Consider the following 24,192-nt stretch of genomic DNA (forward strand, 5'->3'; position numbering starts at 1 on the left):
AACCCGTAAACATCGAATCATACGATGGCACAATAGATCCGGTGGTATGGATCGAGGATTATCTCCTTCACATCCACATGGCACGCGGCGATGATCTACACGCCATCAAATACCTCCCGCTCAAACTTAAAGGACCGGCCCGGCATTGGCTTAACAGCTTGCCAGCAGACTCAATCGGTTCTTGGGAGGACCTGGAAGCCGCATTCCTCGACAACTTCTAGGGCACTTACGTGCGACCACCGGATGCCGACGACTTAAGCCACATAATTCAGCAGCCAGAGGAATCGGCCAGACAATTCTGGACACGGTTCCTAACAAAGAAAAACCAGATAGTCGACTGTCCGGATGCAGAGGCCCTAGCAGCCTTCAAGCATAAAATCCGTGACGAATGGCTTGCCCGGCACCTGGGATAGGAAAAACCGAAATCTATGGCAGCCCTCACGACACTTATGACCCGCTTTTGCGCGGGAGAAGACAGCTGGGTAGCTCGCAGTAACAACTTATCAAAGAACCCTGGTAATTCGGATACCAAGGACAAAAGTGGCAGGACACGTCGGAATAAGAAAAAACGCCTCGTCGGCAGTGACAGCAATGAAGACACGGCAGTCAATGCCGGATTCAAAGGCTATAAATCCGGTCAGTAGAAAAAGGCATTCAAAAAGAATACTCAGGGCCCGTCCAGTTTGGACCGAATACTCGATCGCTTGTGCCAGATACATGGCACCCCCGAAAGGCCAGCCAATCACACTAACAGGGATTGTTGGGTGTTCAAGCAGGCAGGCAAGTTAAGGGCCGAAAACAAAGACAAGGGGCTGCACAGCGACGACGAGGAGGAGCCCAAGCCGCCGAACAACAATGGACAGAAGGGCTTTCCCCCACAAGTGCGGATGGTGAACATGATATACGCAACCCACATTCCCAAGAGGGAGCGGAAGCGTGCGCTACCGGACGTATATGCGATGGAGCCAGTCGCCCCAAAGTTCAACCCATGGTCCTCCTGCCCGATCACCTTTGATCGAAGGGACCATCCCACTAGCACCCGTCATGGTGGCTTCGCCGCATTGGTTCTCGACCCAATCATCGACAGATTTCATCTCACAAGAGTCCTCACGGACGGCAACAGTAGCCTGAACCTGCTTTATCAGGATACAGTGAGGAAAATGGGCATAGATCCCTCAAGGATTAAGCCCACAAAAACGACCTTTAAAGGCGTTATACCAGGTGTAGAAGCCAACTGTACAGGCTCACTAACACTTGACGTGGTCTTCGGATCCCCGGACAATTTCCGAAGCGAAGAGTTAATCTTCGATATAGCCCCGTTTCGCAGTGGCTATCACGCCCTGCTCGGACAAACCGCATTCGCAAAGTTCAATGTGGTGCCGCACTACGCATATCTCAAGCTCAAGATGCCAGCCCCTCGAGGAGTAATCACGGTCAACGGAAACACCGAACGCTCCCTCCGTACGGAGGAGCACACGGCGGCTCTCACAGCGGAAGTACAAAGTAGCCTTCTTAGGCAATTCTCCAGTCCGGCCGTTAAAAAGCCAGACACTGCCAAGCGCGCCCAGAGTAACCCACAGCGGGACCGCCTGGCACACTCTGAGCAAGCGTAGCAATGCGGCCCCAACCCCAGCTCTCGCGACATAACGAAACCAGTACCTCGCGTACATAACTACGCCCTTGAAATACCATGGGCACAGGGGAAGGGGCACAATAATGGCACGCCCAAAATACAGCTTAAAACGTACTAGGGGCTGCCGGATTCTTTTTTTTATTTTTTCTTACTTTCAGGACTCCATACTTCAGACGACTTGTTCGGCAATTCGACTGCCGCACAAACGATGCAAGATCCAGGGAGGCAGACAAGCCATGCCGCATTATGGAACTCCCAGGTGGTCTCTGTTACGAGCGGTATACCTGTTTTAAATACAATTCCACGGCCTGCCCCTGGTCAGGACATACTAAATAGTCCAATATCTTTTGCTTACCGCACTACTTGTATCATTCGGCTTTGATAAATAGCCTCTCTATAAACAATGCATAGCTTTCTGTCTATTTTTTGCATTATCTTCTTTTCACATATATGTTTATTAAATGACATGATTGCACCCATACACCATGGTACGACAAACACGCCAGGGGCTCCAGTACCCCTCATAATGGTGTGAGAAGTCCGTACACTTTCACAATTGCGGCACCCCGAACTTATAGCACTATATGCATCGGCTCCGAATCATGATTTGGGTCAATAGTTGGGTTTGCCTGGCTCCTATGTTTTGGTGCCTTACGTTCCGCTATATCGGCTAAGGTAGCACTAGGAGAACCACTGCGATTGTGCCCCGGTTCAGCTGGGTTAAGCACCTCAGTGGAGAAAGCTAAAACTGACTGTCATGATGTGGCGAGAGACCGGTCGCTGTTCAAGAGGTTTTTCGAGTCCCTAAAGGCTTACGCCGCTTCGAGCGAGGAGCTGGCTTTGTCCGGCCAAGGCATGGATAGCGCCCCGAACTCGGTCTTCCGAACTAGGGGCTTCGCCGAAATTTAAAATTATAGAGTTCTATGGCTAAGTGAGAGTGTTCAAGCATTATAGTCCGATTGCCTGGTTTGTTGTGCTGAGCGCCTCCCTCGAAGGACCAAACTATGGGAAAAAGAGCGCTCAGGTTTATCCCGAACACCCCAGCACTAGTGGCATGGGGGCAGAAGCCGACGACTGGCCATCTCTCAATTTTTGATAAACGGCCGCACAGAAAGTAATATTTTAAATTCAATAAGCATTGCTTAGTGCATATGAACAAGTTTTCAGCGCACAGGATAAACACGAGCGAGTTCATTCAAAAATCACATCCTTGGTACATTCATCCGCCACAAGGCGGGCACCTGCAAGAACATCCTTGTAGTAGTTCTCGGGCTTGCGATGCTCCTTCCTCGGCGGCGGCCCGTCCTTCACAAGCTTCTCACCATCCATCTTACCCCAGTGCACCTTTGCACGGGCAAGGGCCCGACGGGCGCCTTCGATGCAGACGGAGCGCTTGATGACCTCGAGCCTTGGACAGGCCTCCACCAGCTGCCGCACCAGCCCGAAATAGCTCCCAGGCAGAGCCTCTCTGGGCCACAGCCGAACTATGAAGCCCTTCATCGCCTGTTCGGCCGCCTTGTGGAGCTCGACCAGCTGTTTCAGCTGGTCGCTCAAGGGCACAGGGTGTCCGGCCTCAGAATACTGAGACTAGAACACCTTCTCCGTCGAGCTACACTTCAACTCGATAGAATGCGGTGGCGGCGGATACGCTGCGGGGAAGATCTGCGAATGCCCCTGGAGAGCTCCGGATTCGGGTAAGTAACAAGTAGTTCACTTTTATATTTCTGCTTTACATAAAGAATGCCTTACCCGTTGCTATCTTCCTCATCTCCTCCAACTCTTGGAGGGCCTTTTGGGCTTCGGCCTTGGTAGACTTGGCAGCCTCTAGGGCCGTCGCAAGCTCGGATGCTTGCACCTTCGACTCAAGCTCCAAACTCTCATGTTTTTTCATGAGAGCCTGAAGCTCTTGCTGCACCTCGCCGACCTGAGCCCCAAGTCTGTCTCGCTCGGTGCGCTTCGTGGCCGTTTTCCTTTCAGCCTCAGACAGCGCCTGCTTAAGGGTCGCCACCTCCGTCGTGGCCCCTACAATAAGCAGTACAATCCTGTTATTCTTTTCGCAATCAAGCCTTTTTATAGGCACTTTTTCTGTAAGGTATTTCTTACCTTCTTTCTCCTCGAGCCGCCACTTGGCAAGGCCGAGCTCTTGCTCGGTCCGCTCGAGGTCCTGCTTCAGGACACCCACCTCTGCAGTCAGTGCGGCGGTGGATAGCAGCGAAGCCTGCATACGCATATTGACTTTTTTTAGACTCCTGCGAAATTTAATAGATCCTCTATTCGGCTTTTCTTTTCGAACGCCAAACAGAGCATCAGGGGCTACTGTCTATGTGTTAATATTTTTACATATTTTTACTTACCTCGAAGCCTATTAGAAGGCTAGCGCAAGCTTCAGTCAGTCCGCTCTTGGCGGACTGAACCTTCTGGATCACCGTACTCATAATAGTACGGTGCCCCTCGTCGATGGAGGCGTCGTCAAGCACCTCCAGCAGATTGTCCGGCACCTCCGGTTGGACGGAGGCCGCCGGCTCAGAAGGCTTGCTCCTCTTGGAAGGAGTTCGCCTACCGCGGTCCGGAACTGTGGAAGATTCCGGCGCGGTGTCCGGCACAAAGCCGGACTGGGAGCCCTGGGGGGCCTTATCCCCTTCACTCCTGGAGTCCGGGAGGTTGCCTTGCGGCTCCTCCGGGACCACCTCCTCCTGCCCCGGAGCTTGTCGCGACGCCACTTCGGCGTCGTCTGCAGTGCGGGGGGAGACAGTGGGCGGAACTGAGTTCACGTCCGATAAGTCCAGGGAGCCGCCCGACGATTTGTCGAATTTGGCCCGGGGCGGACTGCATAATTACATTCGACATTAGGGAAAGCTGTGCAAACAAAGGAACATCATGAGTTACTTTGATATCCGAACTTACGATTTCGCCGGACGCTTGGCCCTGTTTGGCCACTCCTCTTTGCCCTCTTCGGAGTTGGGGGCATAGTCCGGCGGAGGGGTCTTCCTTTTCCTAGACCCCTCGGCCTCCCCCGTTGGGGCGGCCTTCCTCTTCTCTCCTCCCTCCGCTGGGGGGGAGAGTTTTCTTCTTCCTCCTTGTTTTCACGGGAGGAGGGCGTCTCGGACTTGTCAGATGACGAGTCCGACACCACCACGTTGCGGGCACTCTTTCGAGTCCCCGTGGTCTTCTTCTTCTTGGCCTTCTTCTCCGGCACCACATAAGGCGCCGGAACCAGCAGCTTCACTAATAGAGCTGGGGCTGGATCTTCGGGCAGCGGAGCCGGCCAGTTAATCGGTCCGGATATCGCCCGCCAAGCCTGTCAAAGGTAAGGGAGTTTAGATCCCGCATAGAGTCAAACTATGAAAAAAGCTTAACATCCTGCAAAAGGGGTAGATGGCTTACCTCGCTAGCGTGACGCTGCGAGCTGTATCCGCGATCCTCGGAAGCGGATGCGGGAGCCTCGGCACCCTTGAATAGCATCTTCCAGGCGTCTTCGTACGTCGTGTCGAAGAGCCTGCTGAGGGTTTGATGCTGCGCCGGGTCGAACTCCCACAGATTAAAATCCCGTTGTTGGCACGGGAGGATCCGGCGAACGAGCATAACCTGGATTACATTAACAAGCCGGATTGGCTTGTTCACCAGGGACTGGATGCATGTTTGCAATCCGGTCACCTCTTTTTCGTCACCCCACGACAGGCCCGTCTCTTTCCAGGACATAAGCCGCGTGGGGGGTCCGGATCGGAACTCGGGGGCTGCGGTCCATTTCGGATCGCGCGGCTCGGTGATATAAAACCACCCGGATTGCCATCCCTTTAGGGTCTCCACAAAAGAGCCCTCGAACCATAGGACGTTGGCCATCTTGCCCGCCATGGCGCCTCCGCACTCCACCTGGCTGCCGCGCACCACCTTGGGCTTGACGTTGAAGGTCTTGAGCCAGAGGCCGAAATGAGGGCGGACGCGGAGAAAAGCCTCGCACACGACGATAAACGCCGAGATGTTGAGGATGAAGTTCGGGGCCAGATCGTGGAAATCCAGGCCGTAGTAGAACATGAGCCCCTGGACAAATGGGTGAAGTGGAAAACCCAGTCCGCGGAGGAAGTGGGGAAGAAATACTACCCTCTCATGGGGCCTTGGGGTGGGGAGAAGTTGCCCCTTTTCGGGAAGCCGGTGCACGATGTCCTTGGACAGGTATCCGACCTTCCTTAGCTTCTTGACTTGGCCCTCCGCGGCGGAGGAGACCATCCACTTGCCTCCCACTCCGGATATTGCTGGAGAAGGTTGAGGTGGGAAGTGTGGGCTTGGGCGCTGGAGCTCGAGTGCGCAGGAGATGGATAGGCAAAGGAGGAAGAAGGCGTAGGTAAAAAGGTGGATCCTTATCCCCTTATATGGGCGGATGCGGTTGTGCGTCCCCACCTGCCTAGTAAAACTCGCATGCCTCCCAAGCGCCGTGATAAGTGGCGCGGTTGGGTTACCCACGTCCGTATTGATGAGAATCCCACAAAAGGGGGGGTACACGATCTCTGCTTTGACAAGACGTGCCAAGGAAAACCGCCTCGCAAAACACGCTGAGGTGGAAAAGTGAAAACGATTTGAGTAAAGGACTTGGCTGTAGTGTGATGACACACTGCGGAATACGTCAGCAGATTTGATTTGTGTTAATATTATTCTCTCTATGGCAATATGTGGAAGCTTATTTTACAGAGCCGGACACTACTCTTGGTGTTTACAATCTTCTATGAAGGATTTGGAGGAGGAACCCGCCTTGCAATGCCAAAGACAATTTGCGCGCTGGACTCGTCATCATTGAAGCCTGGTTCAGGGGCTACTGAGGGAGTCCTGGATTAGGGGGTGTTCGGGTAGCCGGACTATACCTTCGGCCGGACTCCTGGACTATGAAGATACAAGATTGAAGACTTCGTCCCGTGTCCGGATGGGACTTTCCTTGGCGTGGAAGGCAAGCTTGGTGGTGCGGATATTCAAGATCTCCTACCATTGTAACCGACTCTATGTAACCCTAACCCTATCCGGTGTCTATATAAACTAGAGGGTTGTAGTCCGTAGCCAATCAACTCCATATACAACAATCATACCATAGGCTAGCTTCTAGGGTTTAGCCTCCTTGATCTCGTGGTAGATCTACTCTTGTACTACCCATATCATCAATATTAATCAAGCAGGACGTAGGGTTTTACCTCCATCGAGAGGGCCCGAACCTGGGTAAAACATCGTGTTCCCTGCCTTCTGTTACCATCTGGCCTAGACGCACAGTTCGGGACCCCCTACCCGAGATCCGCGCCGGTTTTGACACCGACAGCCACCCTGTTCACTACTGATGAGAGAACTCGTTACTTTTATATCCTTAAAATATTTCCGTTCTCATTAAAGGGTGATGCTAAGATATGGTTTAATTCTCTTGATCCTGGTTGTGTGCGTAGTCCCCAGGATATGATTTATTACTTCTCTGCTAAATATTTCCCTGCTCATAAGAAACAAACTGCTTTAAGGGATATATATAATTTTGTGAAAATTAAATAAGAGAGTCTCCCACAAGCTTGGGGGAGGCTTCTCCAATTACTTAATGCTTTGCCTGATCATCCTCTTAAGAAAAATGAAATACTTGATATCTTTTATAATGGACTAACCGATGCCTCTAGAGATTACCTGGATAGTTGTGTTAGTTCTGCAGGGAAAGAACACCGGATGAAGCTGAAATTCTATTGAATAATATGTTGACAAATGAAAATAATTGGACACCTCCGGAGCCAACTCCTGAGCCTATTCCTAAACCAACTCCGAAGAAGAGGGGTATTCTATTTCTCAGTCCTGAAGATATGCAAGAGGCAAAGAAATCTATGAAAGAAAAAGGTATTAAAGCTGAAGATGTTAAGAATTTACCTCCTATTGAAGAAATACGTGGTCTTAATTTACCGCCTGTTGAAGAAACATATGATCTTAATCATCTACCTATTGAAGAAACTCATGGCCTTGATAACCTGACACAGGTAGTAAAGGTAAATTCTCTCTATAGATATGATAAAGCTGAAATCCCATTTACTAAGTTTGCTAGCCCATGCTTAGATGAGTTTGATAAATTTATGGCTAAGCAAGAAGAATTTAATGCTTATTTTGGTAGACAATTGAAATACAATTCAAATATGCTTGAACACTTGGGTGATTATATGGCTAATTTCAAAGATGAACTCAAACTTATTAGCAAACATGCTTCTATGGTTACCACTCAAGTAGAACAAGTACTTAAAGCTCAAAATGATTTGCTCAATGAATTGAATAGTAAGAATAATGATAATGCTGTTAGAGTTATGACTAGAGGTGGTAGAATGACTCAGGAACCTTTGTATCCTGAAGGCCATCCTAAGAGAATTGAGCAAGATTCTCAGAGAAATAATATAGATGCACCTAGTCCTTCTAAAAGGAAGAAAAAGAAAAATGATAGGACTTTGCATGCTTCTAGTGAACCTGTTATTGAACCACCCGAGAATCCAAATGATATTTCTATTTTTGATGCTGAAACACAATCTGGTAATGAACCTGAAACTAGTAATAATGTTAATGATAATGTTCATGATGATGCTCAACCTAGTAATGATAATGATATAGAAATTGAACCTGTTGTTGATCTTGATAACCCACAATCAAAGAATCAACGTTATGATAAGAAAGACTTTGTTGCTAGGAAACATGGTAAAGAAAGAGAACCATGGGTTCAGAAACCCATGCCTTTTCCTCCCAAACCATCCAAGAAAAAGGATGATGAGGATTTTGAGCGCTTTGCTAAAATGATTAGACCCATCTTTTTGCGTATGTGATTAACTGATATGCTTAAAATGAATCCTTATGCTAAGTATATGAAAGAAATTTTTACAAATAAAAGAAAGATACCGGAAGATGAAATTTCCACCATGCTTGCTAATTATACTTTTAAGGGTGGAATACCAAAGAAACTTGGAGATCCCGGTGTACCAACTATACCATGCTCCATTAAAGGAAACTATGTTAAAACTGCTTTATGTGATCTTGGAGCCGGTGTTAGTGTTATGCCTCTCTCTTTATATCGTAGACTTGATTTGAATAAGTTGACACCTACTGAAATATCTTTGCAAATGGCTGATAAATCAACTGCTATACCTGTCGGTATTTGTGAGGATGTGCCTGTTGTAGTTGCAAACGTTACTATTTTAACAGATTTTGTTATTCTTGATATTCCCGAGGACGATAGTATGTCTATTATTCTTGGAAGACCCTTTTTGAATACTGCAGGGGCTGTTATTGATTGCACTAAAGGCAGTGTCACTTTTCATGTTAATGGTAATGAGCATACGGTACACTTTCCGAGGAAACAACCTCAAGTTCATAGTATCAACTCTATTGGAAAAATTCCATCGATTATATTTGGAGGTTTTGAATTTCCTCTTCCTACTATCAAGAAGAAATATGATATTCTTATTATTAGGGATGTGCATATCCCCGTTGAGGCAACATAGTGTTATTCAAAATTTCTCCGGTTCCATGTTATTCGGAATGAGTTCGTTAACAAGACTTGACCAACCTTGTTAGTGGATTCCTTTTGATGAGCATGAGATGGATGAAACTAGAAAGCACAACCTTCTGTACCCCACTTTTACTTTCTGTTATTTATATTAAATAAAATAAAAATAGTATTTTTCTGTCTGTTATCTGAATTATCCGTGCAATATAAAAATACCCTGAAAATAAAAGTTCTCCAAATGCTCTGAAATTTAAATATGATTTTTTTTCTGGAATATTTGAGAATATTTGGCACTGAGAACACAACAGGTGGGTTAATCACCTGCCCACGAGGGTGGAGGGCGCGCCCTACCCCCTAGGCGCGCCCCCTGCCTCGTGGGCCCACGGTGGCCCTCCTCCACTTATCCTTTCACCCACACACTCCTCCACTTATTCCACATGACTCCACCGTACCTACCTATATACGGTATCTACCTGCCGTTCCAAGTAAATTTGTATGTGCCAAACTCTAAACCTTTAAATAAATATCATGTTTTGTATGCTCGAATAGCTCATGTATCAACTAGGGCTGTCTGTATCTTCCATGTTAGGCGGGTTATTCTCAAGAGGAGTGGACTCCGCTCCTCACTCACGAGAAAAGTGGCTGGTCACCGGGATGCCCAGTCCCATGCTTTATGCAAACTAAATCAAAATAATTGCAAACAAAACTCCCCCTGGGACTCTTGTTAGTTGGAGGCACTCGTTGTTTCGAGCAAGCCATGGATTGATGCTTGTTGGTAGAAGGGGAAGTATAAAATTTACCATTCTGTTTGGGAACCGCCTATAATGTGTGTAGCATGGAAGATACCGCCATCTCTTGGTTGTTATGTTGACAATGAAAGTATACCGCTCAAAATATTATTCACCTTTATTTCAAAACCGAGCTCTGACACCTCTACAAATCCCTGCTTCCCTCTGCGAAGAGCCTATCTATTTACTTTTATGCTGAGTCATCATCCTCTTATTAAAAAGCACCAATTGAAGAGCACCGCTGTCATTTGCATTCATTATTGTTAGTTTACATTGAGTATGACTTGACTGGATCTCTTTTACCATGAATTACAATGTCTAGTCAGTCCTTGGTCTTTAAAGGTGCTCTGCATTTATGTTTTGCGGTCTCAGAAAGGGCTAGCGAGATACCATCTTGTTATATCATATTATGATTGTTTTGAGAAAGTGTTGTCATCCAAGATTTATTATTATTGCTCGCTAGTTGATTATGCCATTGATATGAGTAAACTTGAGACCTAAGCGTTATTGTGAATGTGGTTAGTCATAATCTTTGTTGAAAAATTGAATGCTGGCTTTACATATTTACAACAACAAGAGCAAACAGAGTTTGTAAATTTTTTTCTTTATCACTCTCAGTTTGTCAACTGAATTGCTTGAGGACAAGCAAAGGTTTAAGCTTGGGGGAGTTGATACGTCTCCGTCGTATCTACTTTTCCAAACACTTTTGCCCTTGTTTTGGACTCTAACTTGCATGATTTGAATGGAACTAACCCGGACTGACGCTGTTTTCAGCAGAATTACCACAGTGTTATTTATGTGCAGAAACAAACGTTCTCGGAATGACCTGAAACTTCATGGAGCAACTTTTTGGAAAATATAAAAAATATCTGCAAAAGATGAAGGCCAGGAGGCCCACCACCTGTCCACGAGGGTGGGGGCGCGCCTGCCCCCTAGGGCGCGCCCCCTACCTCGTGCCCCCCTAGAGCTCCTCTGACTCCAACTCCAACTCTATATATTATGTTTTGGGGAGAAAAAAAATCAGAGAGAAGGATTCATCACGTTTTACGATACGAAGCCGCCGCCAAGCCCTAAAACCTCTCGGGAGGGCTGATGTGGAGTCCATTCGGGGCTCCGGAGAGGGGAATCTGTCGCCATCATCATCATCAACCATCCTCCATCACCAATTTCATGATGCTCACCGCCGTGCGTGAGTAATTCCATCGTATGCTTGCTGGACGGTGATGGGTTGGATGAGATCTATCATGTAATCGAGTTAGTTTTGTTAGGGTTTGATCCCTAGTATCCACTATGTTCTGAGATTGATGTTGCTATGACTTTGCTATGCTTAATGATTGTCACTAGGGCCCGAGTGCCATGATTTCAGATCTGAACCTATTATGTTTTCATCAATATATGAGAGTTCTTGATCCTATCTTGCAAGTTTATAGTCACCTATTATGTGTTATGATCCGTTAACCCCGAAGTGACAATAATCGGGATACTTACCGGTGATGACCGTAGTTTGAGGAGTTCATGTATTCATTATGTGTTAATGCTTTGTTCCGGTACTCTATTAAAAGGAGGCCTTAATATCCCTTAGTTTCCGTAAGGACCCCACTGCCACTGGAGGGTAGGACAAAAGATGTCATGCAAGTTCTTTTCCATAAGCACGTATGACTATATTCGGAATACATGCCTACATTACATTGATGAACTGGAGCTAGTTCTGTGTCACCCTAGGTTATGACTGTTACATGATGAACCGCATCCGGCATAATTCTCCATCACCGATCCATTGCCTACGAACTTTCCATATATTGTTCTTCGCTTATTTACTTTCCCGTTGCTATTCCTATCATCACTACAAAATACCAAAAACATTACTTTTACTACTGTTACCATTTTCTACCATTACCACTACTATCATATTACTTTGCTACTAAATATTTTGCTGCAGATACTAAGTTTCCAGGTGTGGTTGAATTGACAACTCAGCTGCTAACATTTGAGAATATTATTTGGCTCCCCTTGTGTCGAATCAATAAATTTGGGTTGAATACTATACCCTCGAAAACTGTTGCGATCCCCTATACTTGTGGGTTATCAGGGGTTTTAAGTTCTGATCAACACATCATTTTGTTTTCGTGTCTGCTCTGTATTTGCTCCGTGTCGGTTTCCGGTAGTATTTGTTTCCGGGTTTCTGTATTCATTCCGCTTCTGTAAAAAATATGAAAACAAATATGTTAGCACCCAATTCCGTCCGTTTTTGTGCCGTTTTCATCCCTAGTGTTTATGCTGCAGTAATTAATCTGGTCTGCCCATCCTTCATCTAATGGCTGGCTGGCCGCCAGTCACGGCGTGACTGGCCAGAGGCCAGTCACTGGATCTCTGCCCAAACTGACACAGGGATAGGGGGTGATATCCCCCATGAGAGATGAGAATCACATGTGCTTGTGAGAATTCCTCTGAGGGGCTTTTCACCCTGGGTTATTCTTTCCTTGTAACAAAAAAAAGCATTAGACAGGTGATTTACGTATCCAGAAATATGAATTTGCCTTGATGGAGGGAGCGTCTTTTTTCATTTTTTTGCACTCCTTTTTTTGCAATGGAGCACAACTTCTATGTTTTCCCTCCTCTTCATTCTCCAACTTGGGCGTTTTGGACATGGGCTATTACGTTCGATACCCTAATTGGGGCACACCCATTTGATTTGCCCCTAATTTGAAAAAAAACCAGTTCTGCGCGAGGACATTTGCTCCTTTTATGCTTTTGCTCTTTGACCATCACTTTGAAAACTTAATAACAAATTCATATTAACTCAGAAACATACAAATAAGATATAAGAATGTTTAAAAAATCATCATGCATGTCACTTGCATTCATGACAAAAGTGTTGGTGACAGTCAAACAGTCAAAGGACAAAAGCATAAGAGAAGCAAACATGCTCGGGCGAAACTAAGGGTCTTTCGAAACTAGGGGCAAGTCAATCGGATGGGATATAACAAGGGGCATAAAAATAATCTTTTTTTCTAGGCATGGGAATAAAAATAATCATTCCTTAGAAAAAGGAAACAGGCCAAGCCCATCTGTTCGAAATCCAAGGCTCAGGCCAACTTCACCGCGCGACCCTATCCTGTCCGCCCCCATCCGTTTGAGGTAAAAGGGACAAATAAGACGGCCCAGCGCGCGGGCATAAACGGACAAATGTCCGGATTCCATCCGCTTTCGACCCATCCCCGGCCCAAATTTGCGCTCGGTTTGGGGTGAAACGGACGCGCGCGGACGGCCTCGACGCACGCCCTTGTCCCCCCCCCCCGTGGCCCGTCTGTCGGGGACACTAGCAGTCCCTTCGCTCCCAACGCTTCACCCTCTCTCCCCGCCCCGCCCCGCCGCCGGCGCCGCCGCTATTCTCCGGCCGCCTCCTCACCGCGCAGCCCCCCCGCCGTCCATACCAAACCACGTCTCGACATGGCCGCCACCACGCCCGCGCTTCCGCCGTAGTTTTGGTCGTCGATCGGAGGAGGTTTGGCCATCGCCGTCCTTGCCGATGGCAGAGGGGACACGACTGCCGGCGACGTACCACGGCGGCCGAGGCAGATTCCGACGAGAGCTCCAGAGCGGCCTGTAGCCGGCCGGCAACCAACCTGCTACGTCGAGGTGATCATCGCGGCCTCTTCGCCACCACGACCGCAAGGTGTTCGACCTTTTGCCAACAAAGGTATGGACAGTGGAGACGAGTTTTTCTTCCATCACTTCCTTTGTTCATCGGACGATTCGTCGTCGGATGATGAAAATCTTGTGGTGGCTGCACTGGTCGTTCACGACCATATTCAACGGCAGCTTCCTCGGTACAGGGGGTCACTCTCTGGCCGTGCTCCCAACCTGAACCGCAACAGGGAGAGAGGCCACGCCCTGCTCTATGCAGATTACTTTGCCAACACCCCGCTCTTCAGGCCGGATAAATTTCGTCGCCGTTTTCGTATGGCAAGGCATGTGTTCAATCGTATCCGAGAGGGAGTGGTTGCTCATGACCCATACTTCGAGTGCAAGACGGATGCCCTTGGCAAGATTGAATTCTCCTCCTACCAGAAATGCACCGCGGCCATCCGCATGCTTGCATATAGAATTCCAGGCGATTTGGTGGATGAGTATGTGTGCATGAGTGAGACAACATGTCTGATGTCAATGTACAAGTTTTGCCAGGCTGTGATCGAGGTCTTTGGTCCAGAGTACTTGAGGCAGCCAACTGCCGCTGATACAGAGAGATTGTTGGCGACCAACGCAGCTAGAGGCTTTCCAGGTATGCTTGGCAGCATAGATTGTATGCACTGGGAGTGGAAGAACTGTCCATTTGCTTGGCAGGGCCAGTACAAGGGGCATGTTAACGGGTGCACTGTCATATTAGAAGCGGTGGCATCACAAGATCTTTGGATATGGCATTCTTTCTTCGGCACGACAGGTTCTCACAATGATATCAACGTGCTGCAGCGTTCTCCAGTCTTCGCGAGGCTTGCAGAAGGCCACTCCTCACCTGTCAACTTTGAGATCAACGGCCACCATTACAACAAGGGATACTATCTAGCAGATGGTATATATCCTCAGTGGTCAACTTTTGTGAAGACAATCTCGAAACCCCAAGGTGAGAAGAGAAAGAGATTTGCCCAAATGCAAGAGAGTGTTAGAAAGGATGTGGAACGTGCTTTTGGTGTGCTTCAATCCCGGTGGGGTATCGTTTGAAACCCTGCACTGTCATGGGATGAAGGGAAGCTTTGGGAGGTGATGACTGCTTGCGTGATCATGCACAACATGATCGTCAAGGACGAGCGTGATGAGAGTATCTTCGACCAAGGATTTGATTATCAAGGTGAAAATATTGAGCCCCTGCACCAAGACCCGGCCACATTTGAACAGTTTGCCCAATTCCACCGTGAGATGCGTGATTGGCACACTCATGTGAATGTTTAAAATGACTTGGTTGAGCACGTGTGGGATCACATTGGCAACCAATAGATGTATTTGTCCATTTTATGTTCAGTTAAGACAATTTCGATTTGGTTGTAAAACTATTTTATTAAAGACAATTTCAATTGGGTTGTAAAACTATTTTAATTTTCAGACAAAAATTTGGGTTCAAAACTAGTTTTAATATAAATTTGGGCATTTCTTGATCTTGACGGACATGATGGGGCAAAAGGATGCGGCAGCGCGCTGGCGCACGGCCACCGCATCCCAGGACAGGCCCGGACACGACCCCAAATCCCTATCCAAAAAGACAAAAATAAAACAAAACGGATGTCCGTTGTTTGGGGTCGGGTCGCGCGGTGGAGTTGGCCTCAGCCAACGGGCTCATCCGAACGTCGCATTCCAGTTTCCAAAAAACAAATGTAAACGCGGCCGACGCGCGGAGCGAATATACCCACCAGGCCAGCACCTCCCGTCCGGCTCGTGTCTCGGCTCCGCGAGCAGGTCGGCCGCGCGAGGGATATGGAGATGGCACCGCACCGTATCGCCCGGGAGCATATCCCCCTCCCGTTTCGCTCTCACCGAGCTCCTCTTATCCCCCCTCTCGCTCTCTCCCGCCTCCCCGCGCCACCACCACCCTCCACTCCGCTCGACCGCTGCCAGCAACCATGGCCACCCCCTCCCGCCCGGCGCTCCCTCCCCACCTCCGCCTCCTCACCCCGCGCCAGCTCCCGCCCCTCCGCCCGCCCCGACGCCGCGGCGCGCGCAGCCGCGTCCTCTCCTCGCTCCCCTCCCCGTCCCCCTCCCCGCCCTCGCAGCAGCGCGTCTCCACCGCCTCGCTCGAGCACGGGCCCGGCCCCGGCCCCTCCGCTGCCGAGCAGCAGCCGCGCCTCGCCGCGGAGGTGGCGCGGCTCTCCGCGGCCCGCGCGCGCCTCCGAGCGGCGCGCTCCCTCGGCGACAAGCTCCGCGCGCTCGACGCCGAGCCCCGCGTCGCGGCCTTCTTCGGCGACGCGTCCAGCCGCGGGGTCCTGGGCGGCCTCCGGCCCCGGGAGGCGTACCTGCTCAAATGCCTCGTCGCGGCCGGCCAGGACCACGTGCTCGGCGCGGAGCTCGGCTGGGCCGGCGGCAGCCACGAGCGCCACCGCAATGGGGGCGGTGGCGGGAGCGCGCTGAGGGAGGCGCTGTACAGCCTGGCCGATCTGGTCGGGAGGTGGAGCGAGGAGGGGGCGGCGGAGGACGAGGCTGGGAGCGGGGAGACGGAGCTGCTGCTCGGACGGCTGCTCAAGTTTCTCGGAGACATCGAGGAGTTCTACGACTGCGTTGGAGGCATCATCGGGTGAGTGAGCATCGCCTCTTTGTCTGCACCGCTAGAGCCAGCCTAGAGAGTTGGAGACTCGGTACACGGCCGGCCGAGCTGCATGCAAGTGCTGCCAAATATGGCCCTCGCTTAAATTTGAAGCTACCACTACTAACTGCCGACTGGCAAGTAAGCTGATCGCCAGTTTGCCATAACTTGACTGTCCTCTGGTCTTCGTAGTTAAAACTTCCATTATTTGAACCATTCCAACTAGCTTTGATCTTCGCATTTCAAATAGTATTACTGATATATATTGCTCTGCTCCAGCTACCAAATTATGGCGTTGGAGCTGCTCTCGGTCTCCAAGTCCAAGGACAGCAAGCACCGGCATAGCAAAGACAAGTTTGTCGACTTCCATGTTCCCACTGGACTTAATCTACTGGAGGATACAGAATATGCATCTCAAGCTGCCATGTGGGGAATCGAGGTTATTCCGTATGCCACATTAACTAAGATTTGTGACAGAAAACATTGACATTGTTGTTTAATAATGTCATTCCCACTTACCTAAGATCTATTTATGCCAACGACATTTATCTGCTCAAGGGTACGTACTGAAATATGATCATTTCTAGGGTTTGCCAGAACTTGGTGAAATTTATCCGATTGGTGGTGCCGGTGACCGTCTTGGTTTAGTGGACTCAGATACCGGTGATTCCCTTCCTGCCGCATTGCTTCCTTACTGTGGAAGATCTCTATTGGAAGGACTGATGCGAGATCTGCAGGTACTCGTATTTTGTATATGAAAACTCTTCTTTAGATACAATTTTATTACCCAAGGAATAGCTTAAAATAGTGCAATTAAGTGCCATTGACACCCAGTAATATCGTGTATGTGCCATATCATGTGAAGCTTCTTTGTTTGACAGGCTAGAGAGTTTCTCCATTTCAAGATCTTTGGGAAACAATGTATAACCCCTGTGGCGGTCATGACAAGCTCTGTGAAGAATAACCATGAACATATAGTTGCCATCTGTGAAAGACTTGAATGGTTTGGTAGAGGCCGTGAGAACTTCCGCTTGTTTGAACAGGTATATAATTGGAGACTTCTAGTAATGTCTATTCGTTTGTGTGCATTTCTATTAGTACAATCGTCAGTTACACACTCTGCCCAGAACTTCTGTAGAGTTCTAACTAAATTGCATCGTGGCTTTTCTAGCCTTTGGTACCTGTAGTAAATGCTGAAGATGGCAAATGGTTAATCAGCGAATCACTTCTCCCTGTGGGTAAACCCGGTGGTCATGGCGCTATTTGGAAACTTGCTTGCGATCGAGGTGTATTTGAATGGCTTTATTGTCATGGCAGAAAAGGTGCAACTGTTCGTCAAGTCAGGTTATCTGAACTATGCATCTGTTTTTTATCTGTTTTCTAAAGAATTATTTGGAAGGGGGGAATGACTTTCAACTTCTTTTGCTATTTTCAGCAATGTTGTTGCTGCAACGGATTTGACGCTGATGGCGTTGGCCGGAATAGGCCTGCGACACAATAAGGTAAGAAAAATGAGGATTTCTCTAGCTCACATTAATTACTAATATTAACCTCCACTATGCTATCTATTTTGCACCTCCGGATTCTTGTACTATGCATTTTTTTTATCTTTACATATTCTGACATATGGCATATCATACCTCAGAAATTAGGTTTTGCATCTTGTGAGCGAAGACCAGGTGCTACTGAAGGGGTGAATGTTCTTATTGAAAAACAAAACTTTGATGGGCTCTGGGAATATGGTATCACTTGCATTGAGTACACTGAATTTGAAAAATACGGCATATCAGAACCTACAGCAACGAATGACAGGTAATGCACATATTATCCCAAAGTGCACACCCCATTTGGAATACAAAAAGGGCCCCAATTGAATACCTTCATTCTACTCTTGATGCTTTAACCATTCCCTCCAGTTTTTGTGTGCTACTGTATATGCTCTTCATGGTGAATTTGATATTGTACGTAGAAGTGTAAGCTATACTCTTTTGTTCTTAGCTACAAAAGTTAGTTTTTATATGTATCCTATGAAGTTGTCACCGAGATTGACACTTACTAGTAAAAAGGATTCAGAAAAATATGAGTAGCCAGGTTATGTTACCTTGAATTCTGAAAAGTATAAATGCACGTCTTTGCATTCTTGTATATACGTTTACATCAAGTTACAATCGCAAGATGGCAATCATTTGTTAGCACCATAGTGATGTTGATCCAGCTGCATATGCTGTAGCTTCAAACACTTTGCTTTCTCAGCTTCATTTTTTGCGAAGGATGTGTTTCCCAGTTTTTTCGGTTTGGTTGGATGCAGTGATGTTTCTTGCCACTAAGATTCTGTCCTTTTGTGGGCATCAATATCTATCTTCCTCAAATCATCTAGGCTTTTGTTAATTTAGTTTGCAGGCTAGCTATCCAGCAAATACAAACATTCTATATGTTGACCTGCAAGCAGCGCAGGAAGTTGGATCACGCAAAAATGCTAGCTGCTTACCAGGAATCGTGCTAAATTTGAAGAAGGCAGTATCATATGTGGATCATCTGGGCTTTGAGTGTAGGTACTTGCTTTCCAGTAAATCCCCTACACACTTCTGGCCTTTCTGTATTCCTAGTGTTGAGTTCTCTACACTTGTAATCTTATCACTTGGGCTTATAATGCGAAACATATTATTAATAGCACAAAGATTTCAGTGGGTGGGCTAATACTTCTTAATATATTTGCTATCATTTATGTATTAAAGGCGTGCCTGGTTATGTCGCATAAATGCATTGCATATTGCTTGGTAGCTGGTGTGGGAACGGCGACAATAATTTTATGACTGCAGCTAAGGTAGCGACAGTTAATTCATGGAAAATTGCAAAAGGCCCCTGCACACGCAAAAAAGTTAATTTTGGCCCTTTGAGTCCATGCAAATACATAACCGCAGTGGGGACTGGGGGGAAATCGAAATATATACCTGTTAAAATTAACTGATTTATTATGATTCACTAACTTATTTCTGCTACGGCATTTTTACTATGTGACAGCGCTGCGGGTGGCAGGCTAGAGTGCACAATGCAAAACATAGCAGATAATTTTATGAACACATATAGCTACAGGTGCAGCAAAGGAATAGAAAGTATGTAAGTAGTTTCATATTTGCTTCCCATCCATTCATGTCTGTATCCAACTACCTCTCTTTTTGCGTCTCGGGTTTTAGCAATTTCATATTTAACAGGCAAGCTCGACACGTTCATTGTGTACAATGAAAGGAAAAAAGTCACTTCATCAGCTAAAAGGAAGCTGAAATCAGAAGACAGATCATTGCACCAGGTTAATATCACGCTACACAATCCAATGGATTCTCATGTTGCTGCATGCAAATTGTGAAATTCTAAACTTTTATCTAACTTGGCGTACCTTCGAAAACCTAAAGGTTTTTAATTGAGGTTACCACTTTGCAACTCTCATGTATTCATATATATGATATGTTATTATTTTCACATTTCTGTGTTAGTCTATATTAAATATTTGCCTGGGTGTCTAAAACTATTTCTCTGACAGACTGAAGATCCACACTTAATTTATACTGATTGTGAAAGTAAAAAATTGACTGCTATCAGTTAGTATCATGTTAGTGTTACTGAATTTTATGTTTAGTAGGCCAGCGCTTAGTAAGGTTTTCAGCATCAGGATACCAGGTAGTATCATTTTTTGGTTTGTAGTATCAGATCGAGATCGTAGTATCACTGGGCCATGAGATTTTTATTTTCCAATATAATTAATAGCATGTAAGATGCTTCTGGCACTGCTATGTTTTTTGACATGGGTTTACAATATACACTTTACTTGTCTACAGACTCCAGAGGGTTCACTCCTTGACATTATGCGCAATGCTCATGATCTCCTTTCTAGCTGCAGCATAGAGGTTCCAGAGGTAACTGTACTTCTGTGATCTGTTTTGTGGTCTTATTTTCACATATAATTAACGTGAAAGGCATACCATGTGGTATTTTCTTGCCTTATTAAGGCAGACGGATTGGCATTAGCTTTGGTTATAGTTACAAAAATTGAGCTGTGGTTGTTAGTGCTAGACTTCTGGTTATGCTTCTGTCCGCCAGTAGTATTTTTGCTGGTATTTTGAAACTTCAATGCCTTCTTCATCTTTAAAGGAATATTATCTAGCGAACCGGTATATTTCGAGTATTATGTATTGACTTAAAACACGTCCAATCATATCATTAGCATGTGCTAAGCCATGTTAATCTTATTCAACTGGAATAATATTGCATTCAGAAGAACAGTCCGAGATGCATTTACATATGGTCATCTGATTTACTACTTCTGCAAGATAGACCAGTGAAGGGGAAAATTAGCCATATGGTTAAAAAAACGGAATTCTCGGACCATTTCCTGATCACAATGAAATGTTACTTATATGATTAGTTAATAGACAACAATGCAAGTTACTAGTAAAATTTCCAGAGCATCTATTCTCTGGAAATCAAAAGGACACGGTGATTTTCTATGGTATACATTTTCCTGTACGCTATTTCGTACGTGTTGTTCTGAGTTTCTCTGCTTCCAGGGGAAAATAGAATATTCTAGACCTCATGAGGTGTCTTGTTGAAACTTAAATACATGAAAATATTACAGAGGGGGTATTTATTATCTAATTTACTACTCCCTCTGTAACTTAATATAAGATGTTTTTTGACACTGTTGTAGTGTCAAAAAAACGTCTTATATTAGGTTATGGAGGGAGTATCTACTATCAGATCTCATAATCTTTTGAATTATTCTTCAGTTTTCTGGTTAAAGATAATAGTGAGTGCATACGTTTGGTACCAGCTTTTATCATGTCGAAGTATTTTTTTTCTCTTATCAATTCAGGTCAAAGACAATAATGAGTACTTGCATTCCGGACTGCCATTCATCATATTTCTTCATCCTGCTTTAGGACCATTTTGGGATATCATAAAGCAAAAGGTATGTTACTTCTAAATTAAATGGGTAAAACATGATAGCCATGGCCTTTTCATCTCTTCACATGATATATATTTGAGCTTCCACTGGCGAAGCACAGTTGAAAATTCTAAAGGTTTCAGTGCTTACAGTCTAAACTCTGCTCTATATACATCATTTTTCTAGTTATGGGGTTTAGTTACTTTTCGCGTCCATGGTTACTTCAATTTCCAGTTTTCCACACATGCAGTTCATAGGTGGCTCCATCTCTAAAGGTTCAGAATTGCAAATAGAGGTGGCAGAATTTCTATGGCAAGATGTTGAGGTAACCATCAAAACAGATGATTAGCATGTATTTCCCCCATCATATGCCAAACTGAATTTATTGATTGAAATTATAGCTGGATGGGAGCCTTATTATTCTAGCTGATAATATTATGGGTTCAACAAAGAGGAACACTGATGGTGAACAAATACTACACTATGGAGCCAGGTATTGTCTATTCTAAGCACATGTTTTCTGAAGCACGCATCTACGTATCATATATGGATGAAACTCTGAATTCCATGTTTATTGAAAGGTGTGGGAGATGCAAGCTGCAAAATGTTAAAATTGTGAACGAAGGGATCAGCTGGGATTCTCCCATTAATGTTTATTGGAAGCATCATGTTGAAAGATCAGAATCTTTAAAGATTATTCTTCATGGAAATGCAGAATTTGAGGCGAAAGACATTCTCTTGAAGGTGCGATAATTAAGAAGTGTGTGAATTTCATTTCCCTCCTTTTCCTTCTCATAATCTGATTTCCTTGTTCTACCAGGGTAACCATATGTTTGAAGTGCCAGATGGTCATAGAATGTGCATCATTCAGGACGAAGCAGGTTTGTTGGTTCATGTACCCTACTTTCTGGTTCAGAAAAGATTGTGTGCAAGCACATCCTCTCGTTTTCCCCCTTAGGTTCATAACACAACAAAATAGTACCTAAATTTATTGCTTATATCATTATCTTCTATTCCCGTTGCATTCAAATACCTCCGTGTTGAACTGCAAAAACGTCTTATATTTAGTCACAGAGGTACTGTAGTAGCTTATATCATGCATCTGACATTTCTCAATGTATTATCTTTGTCCATCAGGTTTTGTTGTTAAGTTAGATCCTATAAGCAAAGAAATGATGGACAGCGGAACGTGGTACTGGGAGTATACGGTAGATGGTGCCCATGTGAAGTTGAATATGGTAGACCTGTAAGGAGATAGTACCAACTGTAGATTCTTGATTCATTGATTCCGGCTAGGTGAATTATGCGAATAGCACGCTTGACGAATAGTTTGGGTAGATGAAATCCAGCTTGTAGTTGCTGTTGTATAAGGTAAAAGAAGGGCCGTATAGACTGTTGTACAGTGGACTGCATATCAAAGCCTGCTCTTCAGCCCATTGTTCTCACATTTTAGGAGTGATGATGTACATACGAATATACTCAGTATTTCTGAATGTCAAGGAGAATACTCGTTCTCCCCAAGTCAAAAGACTCTGTTTATTTCCACTTGCACTCTGTAATCTCCTCACTTTCAATGAGTGATGCGCATACAAAAGACGTTTCTCAATGTTGAGAAGAATATTCATTCTCCCCAAGTTCTCAAAGAACTCTGCTTATTCCTACAATGGAGAAGAAATCATCTTTTTTTCGTGTCAAAACTGACATCATTATTTTGCATAGCCAAAGAGCCCAAGCCCAATGTATGGTCGCCGTCTGCACCCGGGGATGTGAAGTAGGTTTTTACTGATATCGTGCAACCAATTGACAAAAAATTAACAGACATTATGAGGTGGATATATATTTGAAGCCATGAAAATGGACCAGATAGCTCAAGGATTTGACACAAAATAAGAGATGTTTGATTGCCTCATCTAGACCAACAGAAGAAGAGCCCTGCGCATTTTAATTAAGAGGCACAACAGTGCTCCAACCACTCGGCTAGATGCCCTTCCACAGGCACAAGTCTTATTACTATCTTGCCAGTTGCGACGTGCAAGGTTGTCCCTTGTAAAGATGACCCCTTGGTATAAAAACCAGAGAAAGTCACAATATTTAGAGTGATCTTGAGCTTCCATAATTTTATTCCTACTTATAGGAACATCACAGTGACAAGAGGTAAAGAGCCGAACATAACAGAGTTAAGGAAGAACTTTTAATTCTGGTGTAAGCTCCACCTAAATTGATCCGGTTCTTGTATGCAATCCAGCCGACCAACAAAGCGTGCCAAGCAGCTAGGCGTGGACCCATTAAAAGTCTACGGAGAGGGAGAAGAGAAGGACCTGTTAATCAAGGGATGAAAAGTGCACATGTGAAGTTTGCACTGTGAGTGTAGTGTATAGAGTAGATGTTGCCCATGTGGAATTGAATAAGCCAGACCTATAAAGAAATACTTGATTCATTGGTTCCGGCCGCCCATGTGAAATCGAATATTGCAGACCTGCAAGGAGATGGTACCAACCGTATATTATTGACTAATTGATTCTGGCTAGGTAAATTATATCGTGAGCACGCTTGGCTAATTGTTTTGGTTGGATGAAATCCAGATTACAGTTGCTGTTGTAAAAAGATAGAAGGGCTGCATATCAAGGCCTGCTATTCAGCCTATTCTCCTCAGATTCTGTGAATGATGTAGTACATACTAAGATATTTCTCAATGTTGAGGAGAGTACTCGATTCTCCCCCAAGTTCTCAAAGAACTCTGTTTATTTCTACTCGCACTCTGTAATCTCGATCTTACAGAAATACAGAACAAATTAATATCCTAGAAGACGCGCAGAAATGATGGAACGAAAAAACACCCATCTAAATCCACATACACACACCTGTTTTGACACGAAATGAACAAGAATCGCAATGCATATCCGGGGGATCAAATCGGTCAAGAAACCCTGCGGGTAGGCGACCTCTCCTGCAGGCTGTCGACCCGGCAGTACCGCAGCTGCAGCGACCCCTGCCGCTCCATCTGGATGTGCTTGTAGAAGTTGGCGATGAACTGCTCCGCGCGCCGGTCGATGT

At 45.9% G+C, this 24,192-nt stretch overlaps 1 protein-coding gene and 1 pseudogene across 1 annotated transcript; both read left to right on the plus strand.

Annotated features, from left to right (window-relative positions):
- The first annotated feature begins 13,612 nt into the window (after positions 1-13,612).
- Positions 13,613-14,857, plus strand: LOC125532949 (annotated as a pseudogene).
- A 568-nt stretch (positions 14,858-15,425) lies between these two features.
- Positions 15,426-22,683, plus strand: LOC125521354 (UTP--glucose-1-phosphate uridylyltransferase 3, chloroplastic-like). Its single transcript, XM_048686421.1, has 17 exons — positions 15,426-16,190; positions 16,479-16,638; positions 16,787-16,936; positions 17,081-17,242; positions 17,371-17,543; positions 17,635-17,701; positions 17,845-18,011; positions 18,593-18,751; positions 19,221-19,312; positions 19,412-19,506; positions 20,033-20,110; positions 21,067-21,162; positions 21,389-21,463; positions 21,540-21,631; positions 21,720-21,882; positions 21,959-22,019; positions 22,276-22,683. The coding sequence occupies exons 1-17, from the start codon at positions 15,523-15,525 to the stop codon at positions 22,386-22,388; spliced, it is 2,571 nt and encodes an 856-aa protein (XP_048542378.1). The 5' UTR covers positions 15,426-15,522; the 3' UTR covers positions 22,389-22,683.
- The last annotated feature ends 1,509 nt before the right edge of the window (positions 22,684-24,192 follow it).

This window comes from Triticum urartu, chromosome 1 (assembly GCF_003073215.2).
Source record: "Triticum urartu cultivar G1812 chromosome 1, Tu2.1, whole genome shotgun sequence".
Classification (NCBI taxonomy): domain Eukaryota; kingdom Viridiplantae; phylum Streptophyta; class Magnoliopsida; order Poales; family Poaceae; genus Triticum; species Triticum urartu.